The sequence below is a fragment of the Tyto alba genome, unplaced genomic scaffold (genome assembly GCF_018691265.1).
Source record: "Tyto alba isolate M040663 unplaced genomic scaffold, T.alba_DEE_v4.0 Super-Scaffold_40, whole genome shotgun sequence".
NCBI classification, from domain to species: Eukaryota; Metazoa; Chordata; class Aves; order Strigiformes; family Tytonidae; genus Tyto; species Tyto alba.
In genome coordinates this window covers 27,066,094-27,087,142 of record NW_024881316.1, presented here as the reverse complement: position 1 = coordinate 27,087,142, position 21,049 = coordinate 27,066,094, and the positions used below count along the sequence as shown (strand labels likewise).

Sequence of the window (21,049 nt, the reverse complement as noted above, 5' to 3'; positions counted from 1 at the left end):
TATCATTAGGCACAGGTTGCCCAGCATGCCCTCATCAAAATGCTTTGTGGTTTGTTTGGTTTTCATATTAGGGAGTTAGTGTTTGATGATTACAATGTAGGATAAATGATGAGGCATGCCGAGGTCAATTTCTATTTTTGCTTGAAAAAAAATATTTAGAACATGACAATTCATTTAGTTTCTCTGTGCTTCATCCTGTTTTTTGTAAAATCTGTTGTAAAAACACTTGTTACAGTTTAAAATGTATATGTTCTTTCAAAATTCTCAAAAAAAGTCTAAGACCGTACAATTACAAATAAAGGTCTACTACATATAAAGAGGTGAGAATATTTCCTTATTAGTGATAATTAAATTAGTTTGCAGCACCACATGCCACACCACATTTTTTAGCCATTGTGAGATCAGACAAATGATTCAATGTGGTTTAGTTTCTTCTGTTTTTCCTGAAGTTGTGTTTCAGTTTCTGTACCTTACCTCAGAAGCATCTCTTCAGATGATGTTTAGGAAAGTCAGCAGCATGAGTTAGGTGCTCTTGAGTCTAATTTTTTTATTATTATTTCAGAGTTTGTCTATATAAGGAAATAAATACTCAACTTCTGTTGTGATAATCTGTCATATGATGCTTTCCTGAATATTAGTTAAAAGTTGACATTTCTATCTATTTTAAATTACAAAATTTTGTTGGTTTATTTCAGAGAGAGAAAAAAAATCAAAGAATATTTGCAGTATTAAATTAATGTTATTCAGTGTAAGTATCCTGAATACAGTGTTTTCAAGTTCAAAAGCCTTTAATAATTATAGTCACAGAACGTTTATTCTTTCTCTGGTTTAGTATACAGATGGGATTTCCTAAGGGTATGATTGATAAGTGGGAATGGTTAATGGATTTATTGTTCTCAGCTGATCAGGGTAACCTCATTGACTGAATGCCTATACTGATCATCATCCAGCTGCTGAAGCACCATTATTTACAATGTCATCAGTTATGTGTAGTCACTAGTTAGGTTGGCATTCTGAAGCTGCTTTAACAAATAATATTTCTCTAAAAGTTGTCTTGCCAATCTTTATATATTCTGCATAAAGTTTGATGATGTATCTTTTCTGGTGTACATATATCAGTGCAGTTCTATTAATCTAAATAAAGGTCTGCTGTTTTGGACCACACAAGATCCCAGGTTATGATATATACTGCAAAATGGAGAAATACAGGGAAATACCTAATGTAGTTCTGAACAAGCTAGTCTGAGTTAAATCTATCACTGGAAACAGTATAGCCATATCAGCATTGCCTTCTGCCCCAACAAACTCATCGTGCTGAGATGTAGAACTAATTAGCCTAGCAAAGTACATTGCTAATGTGGCCACAGGGACACAAGCAAGTATCTCTGCAAGGCACTGTAATGTGCCATATTTAAATACCAACTTGTTGAGAGCTAGCTCAGGAATCTCTACATGGCACTGTATTGAGAGGTTATAAATATGCCATTATCTTTCTCATTTAAGTTTGCTGGTAGGTGGTAGAAAAAATCACTTCAGTAGAGCTGCACTAGAGATGAATTTGTAAGAATGTGATTTCATGTCATGAAATGGCAATGCTTAAAAATGTATTAACTATGATAATTCTTCTCTCAGATCTATTATTGATAATCTAATTTCATTAAGTTTAAATGTATAAGAAAGAAAACAAAAATCTTCATCAGGAACATTAAGCAGTTTCAAGAGAATTTTTCAAAATAAAACAAAGTGATCAGACCACTAGAAAAACTCCAGGCATGTTATATATTGTCTTGATGTTAAATACAAAATAGAATGGAGGAAAAGACAGTCTAAAAAGGTTTTTATTCAGACTATTCTCTTCATTAACTTGATAGAGAACAACACACATATTATAAAGAAAAAAAAATGCTAGTGAACTGGAATTTTTAAAAGAATAAAAAATATTGTGATTTTTTTCAGAATGCTGTTATCAAAAAGTGGAAAAAAAAAAGGAAACATTGAAAACCTACTAAAGAAAAATACTTAGAGCAAGATACCTCAAAAGATATAACCTTCTAATATATTTTTGTGTTCTGCAACTCTCATAGTGATTATTAATCAGTTCTATAATAGTTATCATATATTGTTTAAAGAGGGAAGATATGATAATGGTCTCCAAATGAATAAAAATATATTAAGGAACAATGAGGGACTCATTATTCTCATCAATCAATGAGAACAGAACAAGTGACAATAAGCTCAGAATTCAGCAGAAAATAAGAATAGCCTGTTAATTAAATAGGTCCCTTTGACAGGTGCTGTATGAGTAACACTCTAGAAACTGAGTTTTTGTAATTTGCCTACTCTTTGTCCCAAAACAGATGGTCAAATACTTTAATAGTAGTATATTCAAACAATGTGCAGCACTGGTTCTGCTATGCTATGCAGAAAGCAGACTGTGTATTTGGACTCAAATATGAGTATTTAGATTCAAATACTTTTATTAAATTGGACAAGTGGAATTATAACCCCAAAATATTTCCTCACCAGAAATGATCTACTACAAACCAGCACATTAACTTCTCCTTTCAGACACCACCATATATTTCCCAGGAAACAGAAAACTGTGTGACTTTCATAAGGATGTTGCAGCTGTTATTGTTCCTGCACTAACAATAGCTAAGAAAATTTAAAAGCTTCTTTGTCTGGAATATATTTATAAAGACTTTCATTGGCTAACATTTAGATTTAAGGCAAAAGTAATAGAAATACTAGACTATTGTTTAAGGTTGAGCTATATCACTGCATTATGAAACCAACAATCAGAAATCAAGCCACAATCAACCTGATTTTTGTTCTTCTGTGCATAGATAGAATTTAAATCTTGCTTACCATCAAATACTTCAAGCTCATCAAATTGCTTCTCACTCTGAAACATCTCTACAAAGATGGAGATGTTATATCCTGGCTCAACTTTTATAGTCCAAGAACAGGTCTGAGAGTTGGGATAGGTGCCTGGGTAACCTGGACTGAGGATCACTCCTGATGATTCTGTACGGATTTCATTTGCTGGACATTGTGCTAAAAAGGATAAAAGAAAAACAACAAGAATAAAAATGAAAAAATGTTTTCATTTTCATTAAAAAAATAGTATTTTTTTCAGAAATATGTATGTTTCAGGTTTAGTTTCCAAATGAAAATATGTTAAAATCATTTTCTAGATGGAAGGAACAATAAAGTTCCCTTTAGCACAAACAGGACCACCTTTATAAACCTTGCATTAATGAAACAGGATATTAATTATAGTGAAACTTTAATCTAGAAATATGTCACAGCCCAACGGTTTTACAGTCAAGGGATTCACATATTCTGCTGTGATCATTCACATAAGTCAGGTAAAAGTCCTGGTAAAACTTTTTATTTGGACACTTGGTAGCTGTCTTCTATTTGAGGTGTTAAAAACAACATGAACGAGACAGCATATTGGAACTTCAAGGCACACCAGATCATTTGAAAGCATAAATGTTTCATGAAGACAAAGGATTTATTTTGGATTCAGAATAGTCCAAGTCATCCAAGTAAGACCTTCTCAGCACCCACTTCTATTATTTAAACTTTAAACTCATAACATTTTTCAAACAGTTTCACCTGGTATTCATAAACATTTACAATATCTGCATATGACAGGGAGTATACTATATTAAAACGCTGTAAATTTTATATCCTAAATGCTGGTTTTGATTGAGAAATTATTTTGTTTGTCACTGTTCTTTAACATTTTGCCTTTTATGCAGAACTGATTTCTTCATGTCTGTTTGCTGTTGAAGTCATGCATTTTGTCTACAGTTTCATAATATATGTGCATTTTAACAATGTTTTTTTTTGTGTAAGATTCACAAATATATCTTGACAGAAATGCATTCCTGGAAACTGTCTGACACAGTGCCCAAGTACTTGCATAAATTAAAAGTTATAGGAAAGGTGAAAAACATAAGAACAGAGGAAAAATGATCAAGGGAAAAATATGTTACAGGGGAAAAACCACACATAACTATCAGAAACAAATATTAAAAACTGGACTGTTACCCTTAGGTGGCCTTTTACAAACTTGAGGGTGAAATTTAGGTTTCGTTGTAGCTAAGAAGAATTTTGCTCTAAACTTTCTGAAAACAGTGTCAGGAATTTAATAACCCTCTCAGAAATTAAGCATACTGGTAGAGAAGGAAATTTTATTTTATAAAAATACCCAGCCTTTACCTTCTGTTCCGTACACTAGGAACAAATCTGAACACTCCGCCAGAAGCAACAATGCAATAAAAATAGGAATTTTATCAATTAATTCGCTTATAAATTAACAATTGCTTTCACGCATAGTGCATAGACCTGTACCTTTGAGAAGGTGGTTTATTTGTGTTCTTTCTCTAACTTAGATAGAGTTTTCCAGACTTGAGTGTGGAAGGCAGGAGACAGTGTACATGCCTAAGTTGGACAATAGAACATTCCATTTACTGTCCCACATTCTTTAGAGTATTTTAAATAGTGATATATGAAGTGAGAAATATATGAGTTTCAAATTTAACTTACAAACTCATTTTCTGAGGCCTACCCATTCCTTAATGACACCAAAGTTTCGAAAAAAATAAACTAAAAATCATAACATTTCTTTTCTGACTGTTCCAAAACTTCCCTGGATCTGATTTATAGGCTGACAATTCAGCACAAAATTCAGGATGATTTTTCTTAAGTTTTGATTTTTTTATACTATAGCATAAATTATAAATCACTTATCTAAAAGCTACTCTGATTATTTAGGGATATAAAAAAAGGGGGGAAAGCATGAAAAAGTTGAAAAAGTAAAAGCTACTTCTTACTCATTTTTGTCACAAACTTTTCTTCTTCAGTCTACTCTAACATGCTGGAGAATATTTAGCATTATCATGCCAGCAAATGCAAGAAGAAATATTAGATTTTTTTAAATCCTTTCTTCCTCTCCTCCTCATCTTGTTTAGCTAAAAAATTTCTTCAGTCAGAAAGAAAAATTTAATCCTGTGAAAAAGAGGGATGTAATATGCAAGTGAGAATATACTATCAAGCAGGGAGAACAAGGTGTGGACTGGGGAAAAAATGTCAAGCAAGTAATTTTTCCTTGTCATGTGTCCCCTTCTGCTATTATTGGACTACACTGGTTGTAGTAGACTGCATCTCTAAAGCTGATTTTCATACATGAGACTTATTCCTGAGGAGAAGTTTCACTAGCTGTGTGTCATTTCCTGTCAGACATGCAGTAAAAGTGCTCATCTGTGATGAAAAGTATCTGACATGTCACAGCTCCACAACCTGCTTTACCCCATGGTATCATTTGCTTATGCTACAAGACTATTTTTAAGAAAAGAAGGTGGCTTTTACTAATCCAGTATCAACTTCATCAGAATGTTTGTTATGATGTTAAAATTTACTAGAGCAATTTGTGTCATAAGAGCTGATCATGTTCATAAATGTCAAGTATCCTGGAGAAATCAATAATGCTATCAGACTTTTCACATCAAGACACAGTGATTCTTTTCAATACTGGAAAACTGTCACTTCTCTCTATAAGATATGATTTAAGAAATGGCTACGATCAACAAAGAACAGGACATTTAAAGTAAGATATGGGACTGTAGCAAGTACCTCTGGAGTGGTTTTTAGTAAACATGCCATACCTAAAAACTAACAGCAGAGATGGTAAGGATACAACTGCTTTTTGTTGCCTGCTTTTCATCAGCATTTTAGGGAGTTATGGAAATGACGATTGGTCAAATTACTCATGAAAGAAATTATATAATGGTCATTCAGATTTAGGGCCTGCAAACAAAATCTGGATGTTACACAGATACAGTACAGACAAAAGTAGAGCCAGGTGATCTCATAAAATGGAAAGTGTGATGGTACATTCTTACAGAAAAGTTAACATTTGTGTTAATCTAAAAGGTTATTATCACAGACTTTTGTATGGGTGCTCTTTCAGCTAAGTTCCCACAGGTATCATTTCCAAAGATGTGCATGATAAGTGTCTTCTTAAGAACAGGCTGCATGAACTTGTATTTACTTACTTGCAGTATATGAAGTTTTTGGAACCTGGGATGAAGGATTTTTCAAGTAAGAATAAGATTCAAAATTAGAGTTTGAAAAACCTGAGATCAGTTTACAGTGATTCATAGAACATTGTGTCCTGGTTCAGGCTGGAATAGAACTCATGTTCGTTTTGGCAGCGGGAGGAGCGCTGCAGCACACTGAGACCCCAGGGGCTCCCCAGGTCCCAGTGTCCTCACCCGTGTGCGGGGGCGGGGGGAGCACAGCTGGAGGGCTGGGCCCAGATTGGTCGATATTCCATGTCATGTGACGTTATGCTCACTATATAAAGGAAGGAGTGGGCTGGGAGGCACTCTCTCACTTCTGGGAGTGTTGCTGTGGCACCTTTGTGTTTGGGATCACTAGCTGGGAGCAGGTGGGTGTCGGTCGGTCGGTGGGTGGTGAGCAACTGTATTGTACATTACCCATTTATACTGTCAACATACTATTCTATTACTGTTATCAAACTGTTTTTATCTCAACCTGTGAGTCTCCCTTTGCCCCTCCGATTCCCTCCCCATTCCCAAGTGGGGGGAGGGTGGGTGAGCAGCTCCGTGGTGTTTAACTGCTGACCAGGCTCAAACCACGACACATTGTCATGAAGTGTTGCGATATTCTTCACTAACTCAAGAAACATGGTGCAAGTATATGAAAAAATGGTGCCAGGGAAGGAAAGGCAGTGAAAAAATAGAGGAAAGTAACCAATCCGGAGAAGTGAAAATTGCTAGTTTCCTTTGGAAAAAAGAAATGTAATAGAATAGGTATAAAGACAATCACACTTAAGAAAGCAGAGACACCTTGACTGTAACTATCTCAGAAATCTCTGAAAATCCTCTAGATGAGAATTGATCACTGCAAGAATGATCTGAAAAAAAAAAAAAAAAAAAAAAGACAGCACTAGGAAATTACAGGGAGAAAAAAAAAGATAAACGCACATAAAATACTTTTTCTTTCACCCTCTTTACTCTTAGATCATCTTCTTTTTCTTGTAAAAGACATCAGAGGAAAAAAAGAAAAGCAGAAAAAAAGAGCAAGGAAACAGCTTGTTTTCTAGGTTTGAAAAAATACCAGCAAAAAATTTTTTTTTTTGTAAGCACATAAAAGTTATCAATAAAGAGAAAGACTGCTTCTATCTTTCTCATTCCTCACAGCCGATTCTTAAAAAGGGACCTGAAACTAATTTATTTACCATAGGGAAAAATATGCCTTTTGCAGATGTTTCCTCATGCCCTTCTCTTGTAATTGAAGAAAAGTATGATGTTGCTTTGTAATTAAGAACATTTATTTGGTGGGTGAATATTAAATATCAGCAGTTTAAAGGTCAGAGAATTACCTTGAACAAATCATCGCATGTATGCAACGTAAGAAACAGATCAATGTAGAATTTCTGTAGGAATTATTTCCTCTATATATTCTATTGTATTCACACAGTAGACTTCAAAACTTTACTAACAGAATGCTTTCCAAAAGGAAGAAGTACTAGTTTTGCAAAAAAAAAAAAAAAAGCACATATAATACAAATCAGCACAAATAGTAATGCAAAGTGTTGAAGAGGATATGGAATATTCTTCTGTGGTACTGACACAAAAGTAGTGTCTTGTGAGGCCTCCTTCAGCATATTCTTAGGACAGAAAGTTCAAATAAAAATGAAACTCCTATGTCTTTCTAAGCTGTAAATAGTTCAGTACCTCTCCTGTGCTAAAGTAAAAGTGGCCAAATCTCCTTACATAGCAAGCTATAGCTCTAACTCTTCCTATGGCCAAGATTCACTTCCTATGGAGAAGAGTCACTGGACAAGAGGTTCCTTCCAACCTCAACCATTCACAGGAGATATACCACAGGGACTTATGAGAAACCGTTTTGGAGTAGTTCAGGAATGTTCACCTTGGCAGCCTTTGTGGCTCTCTTTCTCCACCATAATGAATTGCTCACCAACTTTCTCCTACTATATCTAAGATGTTGATTACATGACTTAATCTCTAGGATGGAAGCTAGACTTAAACATTTTACAAGATTCATATGGTTAATGATGTAAAATTGAGTGAGACTGCTTCACCTTGCTCTATAAAACAAAAGGCACATCCATTTTCCAATACCGCTAACAACTAATATTTATAATTTGAATAAAAATAGACTCCACAGTGTTATTTTCTTGATATCATATATAAAACAGATAAAAACAAAAATCTGCAATTTGGACCCTTTTGTTTTACAATATTTGCTCTTACCTTTAGCATGGTATTTCAAAACAGAATACTCCTAAATAGAGTCAAACAAATTTCCTCAGTTGAGGCATATATATTTTACTGTTAATGCTGCTCCTTTTAATTGTCAATCAATTAACACATTAACATTATATTCTTCAGTATCATATTTGATACCTTATGAATTCCCATCTGTCACCTAAGTTACAGTGCAATTCAGCTCCCTACACATTTAGAAGTTTATGAATTGATGTGAAGTTTACCTATCAAGAAATCCTGAGATGCAAAACATAGAATTTTAAACTTGAACCCCAGAAAATATTTAAATATTATTTATTTATAAGTATATCCCATGAATTTTAAAAGTAGCTATTGTAAAATGGTTTGGAACGATACCAGGAATAAATATTTTAAAAACGTGCTTTAGGTATATTGGAGGACATAAGTAATCTATTTTACATTAATTTTTTATCATATTTTTGCACATGTAAATTCTGAGTATTGTTATTTGTTACTTTGCATAAATTCATGCATACAGACCATGCTTACAAAAAAGCAACAGAAAATAAAAAAAGATCTTTATGCTACCCAGTAGCACATAACTGAGTGTGATAGAGTAGTGTCATGAGAAAAGTAATTCTTCAGGACAGCATAATACTCTCATCATATCCTAGTTTTGAGAAACAGATTACCTAACCTGGTTTGTGGAGAAATCTGGTTTGGTTGTTCTGGGAAGGCCTGACTAAGCTTCTTTACTTAACTCTAATATTACTGATGTCTCCATCTTTGATTTAGCTTTTTATTAATAAATATCATCATCACGCTAGGACAATATTACCACACCACCTCTCTAATTTAAGTGTTTTGAGCAACCAGACTAAAGATCTCTACTTTACACTGAATGCCAGTTAGCTGTTTTACTAGTATGTCATTTTTTTTGTCCCAAATACAGGAGTATTTCTTGCTGTTGCAATGCTCATCATGTTTTAATTTACATCTCTACATTTCCCTAAGACCAATAAAAAAAAAATGGAAAGAAATTTGTAGCAAGAGGATATAAGGATAGGATGAGAGCAGAGATCCTAAGTGTTTAAATACAAATCACAAACGGTCAACTACTGGTAAACATAAATTCATGCACAATCAGTTCATGTTCTATAGGGTCCTTAGGGCTCTGCAAATTAGACAATACCTAGCAAGTTATCATGGTACTAAGCATTATGAGAAGATCAGTCTTCAGACAGACCAGACAGAAAGCAAAAGGGAGCTGTAAGAAAAGTATTGTGTGGTGCAATTGCAGCTGCTCTGGAGGTCATTCCAGAGTGATGTAGAAGTGGTCATTGAAACTGATTTTTCCTAGAACCTGGTCTTCTGTCATATAAATATTATCTCTTGTCTACTACCACATGGTGGCACAGCTCAGGAGAATGAAAAGTTTTCTGGCATCTTTAAAAATTATGAAGCTGCTCCAAATAAGGACAATGTAAACAATTATAAACTACAGGTAAAATGCAGAAATATAAGAAGGCAGTCCAAAAATAAGTTTGAAATACAATATGCAAATAACACAACGAGTACCATTTTTTTTCAAGTCTATCAGGATCACATAGTATTGTATAAATGCAGTTTTATACTGTATCACCTCAAAAGAAATAGAGTAGAACTGGAACAGGTATTGAGAAGGATGACAAGAATGATAAAGCTGTGAAATATCTTCTGCTTTCTAGAATCATGTCATAAATATGGTGAATAGAGAAAAACTCATTACTTTTTCTTTCTCCATAAGAACTAGAGGACATGAAGTGAAAACAGAAGGTGCTGAGTTCAAAGCAGACAGAAACATCTCCACATATATAAAAAAATAGCGCAACTTCTTGCACAAAACTTTGTGGATTTAAAGCATTTACATGGGCTCACAATGGGACTGAATAAATCCATTGAAGAAATAGTCCTACAGGATTCAAAATACGAAGAACATTAATAGCTTAAGAGTGGCTTAGATACAGTTGGGTGGAGACCTTAATTAACTGTATGTTCTCAATGATCTTATTGTCCTTCACTAGAAAATCATTACTGGCCAGTGCCAGAGATGGAAGATTGGGTATATGGTCTGGTATATGGGATTTCTGGTTTGATTCAAAAATACCAATTTCTCCTCTTCATACACTTAGAATTTCAGCTTGCAACATGAGTAGTTTCATATATTTATCTAAGAGTAAACATCATAAAGATTATAATTAAACCCACAACTTTTAAGTGATCTACCAATATTTCACATGACCTAGAAGAAAAATTCATAAATATAAGCTAGGGTGTTATCATAAAATACGAGTTCAATTCAAGATTTATCTCCATAGTAATGATTTTTGTAGACAGACAGAGACGTTGGGTTAAGAAAAAAAAAAAAAAGTAATTCTATTTTTCAGAAAGGAAAATTAAATTTATTTAAAGATAAAACTTTTCTGAAGAAAGGAAAAGAGTTGCATTCCAAATTATCTAAAGAAACTCCTCTCAGTCTGTCCAAAATAACTGTGCTAGAATCTTTATTCCAATACCTCCAGTTCCAAAAAAAAAACTGTGCAAAGGATACTGCAGCCAGAGAGAGGAGTGACAATATGTGAGAAAAACAACTCTGCAAACCATAAGGTCAGTGAAGAAGGAGGGGGAGGAGGTGTTCCAGGCACTGGAGCAGAGATTCCCCTATAGCCTATGGTGAAGACCATGGTGAGGCAGGTTGTCCTTCTGCAGCCCACGAGGTCCACAGTGGAGCTGATGTCCACCTGCAGCCTGTGGAGGACCCCACAACAGAGCAGGGGGATGCACAAAGAAGGCTGTGAGCCTGTGGGAAGCCCACACTAGATCAGTCTCCTGGCAGGACCTGTGGCCCAACGGACAGAGTCGTCCATGCTGGAGCAGGTTTGCTGGCATCACTTGTGACCCTGCAAGGGTACCCAAGCTGGAGCAGTCTGTTCCTGAAAGACTGCACCCCATGGAAAGGACCCACTCTGGAACAGTTTGCGAAGAACTGCAGCTTGTGGGAAGGACTCATGTTGGAGAAGTTCATGGAAGACTGTCTCCCGTGGGAGATACCCCACACACTGAAAAAGGGGAAGAGTGGGAGGACTCCTCCCCCTGAGGAGGAAGGAGCAGCAGTAATAACACATGATGAACTGACCACCACCCCCAGTTCCCATCCACATACACCTCTTGGAGGGAGGAGGTAGAGAAAATTGGGAGTGAAGTTGAGCCTGGGAAGAAGGGATGGGGTGGGAAAAAGTTGTTTTAAGATTTGTTTTTCTTTTCTCATTACCCTACTCTGATTTGACTGGCAATAAATTAAATAAATTTTCCTCAGGTTGAGTCTGTTTTGCCCATGAGAGTAATTCCTGAGTTATCTCTCCCACTCCTCATCTTGACCCATGAACTTTTCATTGTATTTTCTCTCCCCTGTCCAGCTGAGGAAGGGGTGTGATAGAGCAGCTTTGGTGGGCACCTGCCATCCAGCCAGGGTCAACCCACCACAATCTACGATGTGTCAAAGGACTGCAAAGAAAAAATGTTCCTACTGTCAGAGAAAGCCACTAGTGTCCCCAACATCTGGAAGAATTTTTGGAAATAAACTACTCCCCTGTGCTTAATAGATGGTTAATCATTATCAGAAGTTCCTAATAACTCTGTAGTTTTTACAATAATTGTTCAGTTTACTTTATGCTTTCATTTTTTATTTACACTCTAATTGACACAGTCAAAAGTCAAGTTACTGCTGTTACTGTTAACTTAAAATTTAAAGCTGCATTTGCAGTACAGTCATTAATATATCACAGTGGGAACAGAGAAATACACTGATTGGAAAAAAAAGTCAAACATCAATAAGTATTGAGTTATCTGATCAAGAAATATACAGAAATATACAATTTTCTCATTACTTTTGCATATTTTATGGTGAGGGTCCTGAAATTAATACTGAATCTTTTGCAAATAAAACAGGGACACAGAGCCCCTGTCTCTCAATCTCTGACAGATCCCATGTATGCAAAAGTTAAGAAAGGGGAGGATTAAAAACTTTGCTCAGATATGAGTAGTCATATGGACAATTACATATAGATTCATCAAATATACTATGTCATGAAGAAACTAATGCAGCTTGTACTCCTTTATTAATTTTTAAGTCATGGAAATAGAGAACTAGGGTAACAGGAAAGAAGGTATACATATAGCTATTAATAAAGTATCACTATAATCGTTGTGCTTCCAGTGTTACCTGTTGTGCTTATGGATGATATGGAAGAAGCTCTACCCATAATTATATATTATAGATCAAAGCTAATCCCAGTAAATGTGTTACGAATATGAGAACTTCTGATCACTTCTTGATTTCTTTAAAATTTCAATGATGGCATCTCATGAGTAGCTTTTTTCTCCCAAAACATTTGAGGTACTTCATGGAAGAGTTCTACAGATGCTTTCTTGATCACTTCAACATTTCAAAATCTTTTTGCCATCCACTGTTTAACTAATTAAACCAAACTAAAGAAAAAATAACCAACAGCATCTGTAGAAAATCATAATTTGGGGGACGGAATACAAATCTCCACGATATACTTGTTTTCCATGAAGATAATAAAATTGTGTATGAATGCACACCTAAACATTATTCATAATAAATTTTAAAATTCCTTGTTTGGAATACTGTAATTATAAACATAGTATGAAGAGTTGAAAGATTTTTAGTGCTTTCATGAATTTAAATTTGCCATATTTTATTTTAGAACACATTTTTTGTGTGATTTTGTCATACAACATCACCATATTTGTGAAAGTAGAAAAAAATTTCTTTATTTTGAAAGTTTAATTTAAATACGTATTTTTAAAACATTTCAGAGGTGAAAAGGAATCTTTGGTTTGATCTGAAACAATGTTAAATAATTTAAATGGATTATAGAAATCAGTATTTAATTAATATTGTACTTAAGTGATTAAAGCCACTTGTCTTCTGATTCTAAAGACAAGTGTAAAAATTTCAGAGACCAATTTAAAAATATGTACACTCCTTAGATATTGAAGAAATAAAAACTTTTATTTTAAATATTAATGAAAATAAAGTGCCCCAAAATTTGATGCTTAATGTATAGGAAGATAAAAAAGGATGCATACTAATGACATATAGACCATGCAAGCATATATTTACCTTCACAAAATGGAGAGGATCCTTCAAACTGCAATTGTGCATTCAGTTTGCAGGTTAATATATCTTGACCAACAAGGGTGAAACCAGGATGGCACTTGTACTTTGCAAAATCTCCTGAAAATATTATTGGTAAAAAAGTTAAACACAAAAAAAGACTCAAACAGAAGTATACCCAAATCTCCGGTAGCAAATTAAATATATTAATAGTTTAGTTTAATTAGAATTCAAGTGAAAGCATAAGAAAGAAAAGGAGATACTATTTTTTCACCTATTTCAAAGTCATCATCTTCTGTAAACAAATCCGCATTAGGAACTATGGGTGGAGGCTGGCACTTCTTCAGCTGATAAGCTGCAAATTTAAATGAAAGAAATATTAAATAATGGTGTATTAAAAATATTTTACAGAAAATTAATTTCTTATTTACAATTCCTAAATTACAAAATCTGCACTAAACATCATGGTCTCCCAGTTACAACATTTTCCAAGTTAAATGTCATTACATTACTTATCTAAAAAAATATATTTTTATCAGTATAGACATTATATTACACTGCCTAGATAGTTATAGATCCATTGTAGAACTGGGTGCAGTTACATTGTTTATGAGGAGAGTTTTGCAGCTACAGGGTTGTTCTTTCATGTGATTGCTGTTGCATCATGTGATGAGGCTAATAGTTATAAATCACAGATTATTTAAATGTACTGGAAAATCTGTAATTACCTGTCACATACCTGGCATGTCATATTCATTCCTAATTAAAGCATACTGGCAGTTCATTTTTCTCAGGATAGGTATATATATTTACTTTAAGAAGAAACAGCAGTAATAATAATAGTAGTAGTAATGATAATTATTATTGCATTTATTATTAATAACATTTATAATATTTTATTAAGAATAATTGTTCATAATAATATTATATTAATAGTATTATATTAATATTTTATAAGTTATACCCAAAACCCTGAAGCACAATGTCTTTAAAACAAAATCTCTTCTCTATTATTCATGTCTGTATCAATAATTTGTGAGGAATCTCATAAAGAAGGTGACCAGTACACTGACTGACATGGTTCTAAAATGGAGTAGAATGACTACAACAGCTGAAGAAGCCATTTCTGGATAAAATATCAAAACCATACATTAAAGATGGTGATCATAGTGCACACACGGTAGAAAAACTCTCCTCTTTATGGAACTAAATCACAGTCAAGAATACAAATTTTCCTGGGAACTTGATAGTTCTATCTACTTTTCATTTTTGAGAAGTTAAACACAAAATATTGAGAATCAAACACAAAATATTGGAAACTTAGCTTCCACATAAGTTTCTATAGCCCATCATTGTAAAGCAGGTGTACAAGGAGAAAAAAAAAAAAAAAAACACCACAGAAAGTTTTTTATCTGTGGAGAGTTTAATTTTTTTCACCCATAGAGAGTTTCAAGGACAGGGAGAAGAAAACATGCATGTTTTTCTGCATAGTAACATATTTGTATGGTGTTCCTTCTATAACACACACAGGTAATTATTATTATATACATCTAGTAGCACTTGTTTTTCTGGAGAACACCTGAGAAAAAAGCTTTGCAACCTCTTTAGACACTTGTAACATCAAGTATCTAAGAAACAGACACTAAGCAGGTTTCCAGCAATAACATTTTCCAAAAACTTAAAATTGCACTTATATGCATGTCCAGTAAGTCCTTTGACTTCACTAAACCAAGATACCTATCTCCCAGTATGCAGGCTCAAAAAATAGGAATCCCTTCAATTTAGTCTCTGCGAAGCCCAGTTTGCAGGTTTTTCTCAGCAGTGATCAGTGTCACTGCTTTGAATTCAATTAAAAGCATGAACACTGTTCACATTGTACATGATTCCCATCCATGCGACATTATGCAAAATATTATTATGCAAAGTAAAGAAACAGTGCAGAGGAAAGAAGCAGATTAATTCTTTTTTTTTTTTTTTTTTTTTCCCCTCTAGACTAAGGCACTGCATACTGTGATAGAGTGGATATCGTGCCTATTTATCATCTGAAATCAACCCCGAAATACTGATTACATGCTTATGTACCTTCAACTTAAAGCTGGAAAATGTTCTCACTGACCATTCCCTGTAGTTTGCTTCTCAGGCACTATCTTGTAATGTGGGAGCTATATGTTTCCCACGTAATGACTAAAGACAGGTACTTCAGATTTTGCTTTTCAGATAAATACTTTAGGTTACCATTCATCATGCGTTTTAGGAGAAAAACACAGACAAGAAAAAACATTTCAGACTCTGAGTACCAGTTTTGTAAAGACGTCTCCTTGCAAATAGATACCTTCAGTTACTCTTTTTCTGTGGCATTTCCTTCTGTCCTTGTCAATTAATTCACCTTATCTTTTTGAATTGCAGTCCAGAAGGCTAACAATCTTCCATATAATATACATAATTTGAGTGAATTAGTCAGAGTTAGAACTAGAATTCAGCACTTCACTTCTGAGTTAGATGCCTAATTTGCATGTTCTGTATCCTTGACTGTAACTTTGAACAAAGTATTTGGCTGGATATCAGTCTTAAAGCTGTTGTTCAACCTTCCACAGCATGCCATCAACCTTTCTGATCATGAGCCCTAGCATGGTCAGCTGGCAAATAATTTTATTACAGGATAAAAGTAAGATAATTACTAAGTGAACCAAAATAACTGAAAAAGTAAAATCTTAATACTAGGTAGAAATTATTAAAATTAAAGATAGAATATATTTTATTCAAAGACACAAATTAATGTTCTTAAGGTTTTTTTTTTTTTTAATGCATGATTTAAAAAACTAATTTGTACTGTCATTTAAAAAAAAGGGATCAAATCCAGGAATCATGATAAATTTATTTAAGATCATTCAGTACATCACAAAGCTAAAAAATATTTTTTAAATTCACTAATTGATTGTGGTAATTAGATTTTAATGATATAAAGCAAACTGACCGTGAAAATTGAGGACAAAGAATCCTCCTGTTGAAAAATCACTGTGAAATTTGAGGAGGACTTGATTGGTGGAACTGTAAGCTGTTTCCAGAGCTGTATTCCCACTGAAAACTCCCAGCTGAGGTGAATTATGGTCAGGACCATCCCTAGAAAGGGAAACATTAAAAATTAGCTGAAGAAATACCGTACTTAACATTTAAATTAACAGTCTCTTTTCTCTGGAGAGTGGGTTAAATTTTTGTAAAAAATTTTTTCCTAATAATTCAGAATTAGTTTGTTTTCTTTTTGTTTCTAGTAACACAGAATTATCTTTCTAACTTCAAAGACTAATATTTTTTGAGAGGCCGGGAATATTTTACAGTAGCTTTCATATTTCCATGGAAAAAGATTTATTGGTTGATTCAAGTTTTCTGTGTCTGTTCCTACCAAAAATTCTCATGTACACAACAGCAGAAAAAAAAAAAAAAAAAACAAAAAAAAAAAACCAAACAAAAACAAACAAACAAAAAAACAACACAAAGACACTAACTAAATCAGCTAGAAAACTCTTTCAGTCTTATCATATTTCTAACGTTTTTGGCCCAGATTCTACAAGTCTTTGCTCATGACTAACACATACATAGGTGTGGAAGTTGAAAGTTACTCTTGTCATTTAAATTCATTACAAAGAGTCAAAGGTATGTCCTAAGTAAAAAAAAAAAAAAAAAAAAAAAAAAAAAAAAAAAAATGTTTTGTGTTTCTGAACAGTAGGATAGAAACCCAAAGAGAAATATACTCCATTAACATCAGGCTGCCTTCATTTTCAGTATCATCATGTAGAACATACAGGTCTGAACAGGCTGAATAACTAACTAAACAAAACCTCCTGTTTTTATCACTGAATAATTTTCTGAGTTCTGCAACACTTATTTTTGGTCTTTTTCTATATTACATGTAATGAATGTAAACTGAATAAAAAAGATTTTGTAATATGTATTTTAGAAGGATGGAGATTATCTAGAAGTTCTCTGAAAGTTCTTCGCTTTTGACTTTCCACTGACTTTAAAATAGAGGGATATTTGTTCACCTCAGTTGTATTGTTAAAAAGCCAAACATTAACTAATTTCTGTCTGTCTCAAACCTAACAAAATAATCTGTTCATAAAAGGAATAATCCACTATATGGACAAACTCTGATTCAAGTTTTAAAAGAATGTATGTCTTGTATATAAAGTGTACATAAAACTTGTATTTTTAAAAATGTAATTTAAATTCATTATTTTTCTCTTGTACTATTTCTCAGGGTTACTACTCTGGTATTAGTGACAAGAAAAAGTAAACTATAGGTTACTTGGCATAGAAGTATATTTTCTTCCCGCTGAATTGAAAATTAGAATGAAAATAATATTGAATAGGAACTTGATCATTTACTTAAGTTTTTAATTTTAAAATTCTGATTCCTGGGGAGGGGAGGGGGAAAGGAAAAGAGTAATACTTTGATATTAAGATTTGACTTTTCATACAGAAGTGAATGGCATATACATTGGTGACTTAAAATTACACTAGCCTCCTCCCAGCGAATTCAGGAGCTATCCATTGCTGATACTTCAGAAAATAACTCTAAAGAGAGATCATGCTTGTAATGCATGGACAGTTGGGAACTGAGAGAAATAAGCTGTAAAACAGCTGGCTTAAAAACTTTATTGGAATAATATAACAATTCAGGAATTCAACACATGCTTCAGCCAAACAAGTTCAAAAAGCTGACAATTTTAGGACTTAATTGCTTAGGCAAGAAGAGAAGTTGTTGATACAGTTAGACCTTCACCACTGAAGGCTTTTTATTATTATTATTATTTACATGCCAGAGAGGACAACCTATGATGCATTTTAGATTTAGATTTATAGGTAATGCAAATATCTGACACAGCCAAATGGAAGTTTATAAACAGTTATGCATTTCTATAAACCAACTGGATATAACCTGTATTATATGGACTTTAGTATTGCTGTCTGGAAAAAACTCACCTCAGGCAGCAATAGGTACAGGAACAGTGGACTAGCTGGGAAATAGGAGCTCTGGACTCACATAGGAGCACGTTACATCCTATATTCTGTGCAAACTGTCTTTTTACTGAACTGTCTGTAGCATATATGAGAGATAAGTCATTTTGCACATAATGTTGGGTAAGGACCAGGGTTAGCCATATATGAGAAAGTAGGTAACAACTTCAGCATCATCTATGCTTGCTCTTCAGTGTAGTAAATTCTTTTGCAAGAATTTAGACAGCCCTGAGACCTCTTCCTCCAGTTGAGGACACAAAGTTGAGCTGTGTTTGGGGGGTAAGAAATACAAGTTCAGAGGAGGGGAACATACTATATGAAGCTTAAAGACATAGAGGTACAAGGGCTGAAATTCTGGCTTAAGAAATATAGAGCATGTCTATGCCATATTAAGATATTAAGAGATTAAGAAAATTTAAGAAAATCTTAATTAATGTCTAAATTAATTAATGCTTAAAGATGTCAAAAGTTTTGTTACAACCAACATATATTACCTTATATGTTCATGGAACACATAATTCAATGTAATGCAAATTGTTACATCACTTTGACCTCATATAACCTCACTTAGAAAACAGAGAGCTCAAAGAAGGTCTGACTGATAACTCAGTTTGAGGTTTTTTTGAAACACTATGCTTAAAGAGTTCAGTCAGTGATATATTATTTTTTTCAAATAATTGTAGAACTTGTTTTATGCTATACATCAGCACATATAACTTAAAGAGCAATACTAAGCAAAAGCCGTAGCTTGGAACAGTGAGATCTGATAAATCAATCAAAAAAAAAAAAAAATCACTTTTGTTTTGAAAAATTACATACCAAACTGCAATGTAGTCATTCACAGGTTCAGTTTGGAGTAAAGTAAAGTTGATATAAATTCCATGGCCTGGAGGCACAATAATTAACCAAGTACAGTCCTTGGAATTTGGGTATTCATCTGGAAATCCTGGGGAATAAACTGTACCATTCTGAGCAGTTACATTATAGCCACAAGGAGCTGAAAATAAAACAAATGAAAAATTAGTAGGATAAACATTCTTTTTGTTGTTACAAATGGAATATCAGAATTCTCTCAAATTCTAAAAAACTCATCAGGACAAGACAATCTAGGTCTTAAAAACCACATATTTACTTGGCTGGTTGCTTCACGGAGGCAGAAAGTATTGCTGTTTCTAAGAAATAATTTATCCTGATGTCTTTCAGATTTCATTTCTTAAATTCCACCAAAATCTACTGTGAATATTGCTTTTATACAGAATTGTTGAAACTTAGTTAGCACAGTTTTAAAAAGGGATACCTTTATCTTTCTTTCAAAATTAAGAAACAAACAAGCCAACAAAGCTTGCATGTTTCCATACAACTGATCCCTAACCCAAAACCATTATACTGTATTTCTGACAGTCTTTCACCTATGAGGAAACAAAGATTTCTGAAATAAAAAAGCTTATGATCAAGCCTTCTAAACTTTCAAATGTTAACTGTAGACCGCATGCTGATTTACAAATGAGTGAACACCGTACTATGTGCTCCCATGCTTGTTCCTACTTAATTCCAGATACAACACTGTGCATGGAAGAACAGTAAACATTTTTAGGGATCCACTCAAAGTTGTCTTAACCTAGTTAGTCATCTGTTGACTAGTTACAGCTACATATATTATACCAAGACAGCTGTGGTATATCATTAGGACAACCTGATTGCATGGGAGTGAAGTCTTAGAGCATGACTACATGATAAGTTTCTACTATGATCTTATGAGCAGAAATTAACATAATTTCTTCCGTTTACAGATTATGTTCTTTAATGTATTTCAAATCACCTGATACATAGTGGAGAATATGATTTAGAATGGGGATGGCTCCCAAAAGCATGCATGTCTTTGCTCTGTTCAGACAGTCCTCCAGTGCCAGATGGCAGTTTAGAATCTGCATGTTCTGCTCATCTTCTCTCTGTTCAACATGTCTATACTGGAATCTGGTTGATAGTTATTTAACCCCTTTGTTGTATGAATATTCACAACTCTTCACAGCATATATATATACATATATACACCAATTGACTGAATCAGAAATAGTACATCTTTGGTCTCACTAGGAAAATCTAATATAAGAAAATTTGATAACAGTACATCAGGTGGCTAAAAATATCAAACTACAATTATATAGAACATTGAGGTGGAGCAATATTTAATGCCAGTAGACAAAGAAAATAAGATGCTTCATGTTTTTGAGACACCTTCACTATGATAATTCCCTTAATCCATATAAGAAGTTTGAAAGGGTACTGAACATTTCTCTATTACTACTATCATTCTAGTTAAATCATGGAATAGAGAAAATACATGGAAAGCATAAAAAGTCCTTAACAACTAAAACCTTAGCCATGTAGCCCAATAAATATAATGGCGCACTGCTAATAACAAGCCACAGACTTTGTGCTAAGGTAACAAAACAGACCACAGACTTTGCCAGGTTTCTTCTGGACTTGCTCTGGCAGTCCAGAGTCTTGTTTTAACTTGTAATGACAATTATCTAATGATCAGGTAACTACTTACAACTTA

General features: G+C 33.8%; 1 protein-coding gene across 2 annotated transcripts in view; it reads right to left on the bottom strand.

Moving 5' to 3' along the window:
* The window catches only part of CSMD1 (CUB and Sushi multiple domains 1), a 1,179,538-nt gene that overhangs the window by 114,395 nt on the left and 1,044,094 nt on the right, over positions 1 to 21,049 (bottom strand). For both annotated transcript variants that reach the window (XM_042802880.1, XM_042802881.1), the window contains exons 43-47: positions 19,309 to 19,486; positions 16,448 to 16,593; positions 13,748 to 13,828; positions 13,480 to 13,593; positions 2,869 to 3,057 (exon numbers count right to left, since the gene is read on the bottom strand). In XM_042802880.1, the coding sequence (XP_042658814.1) occupies positions 2,869 to 3,057; positions 13,480 to 13,593; positions 13,748 to 13,828; positions 16,448 to 16,593; positions 19,309 to 19,486 (708 nt within the window). The remainder of the gene's footprint in view (positions 1 to 2,868; positions 3,058 to 13,479; positions 13,594 to 13,747; positions 13,829 to 16,447; positions 16,594 to 19,308; positions 19,487 to 21,049) is intronic.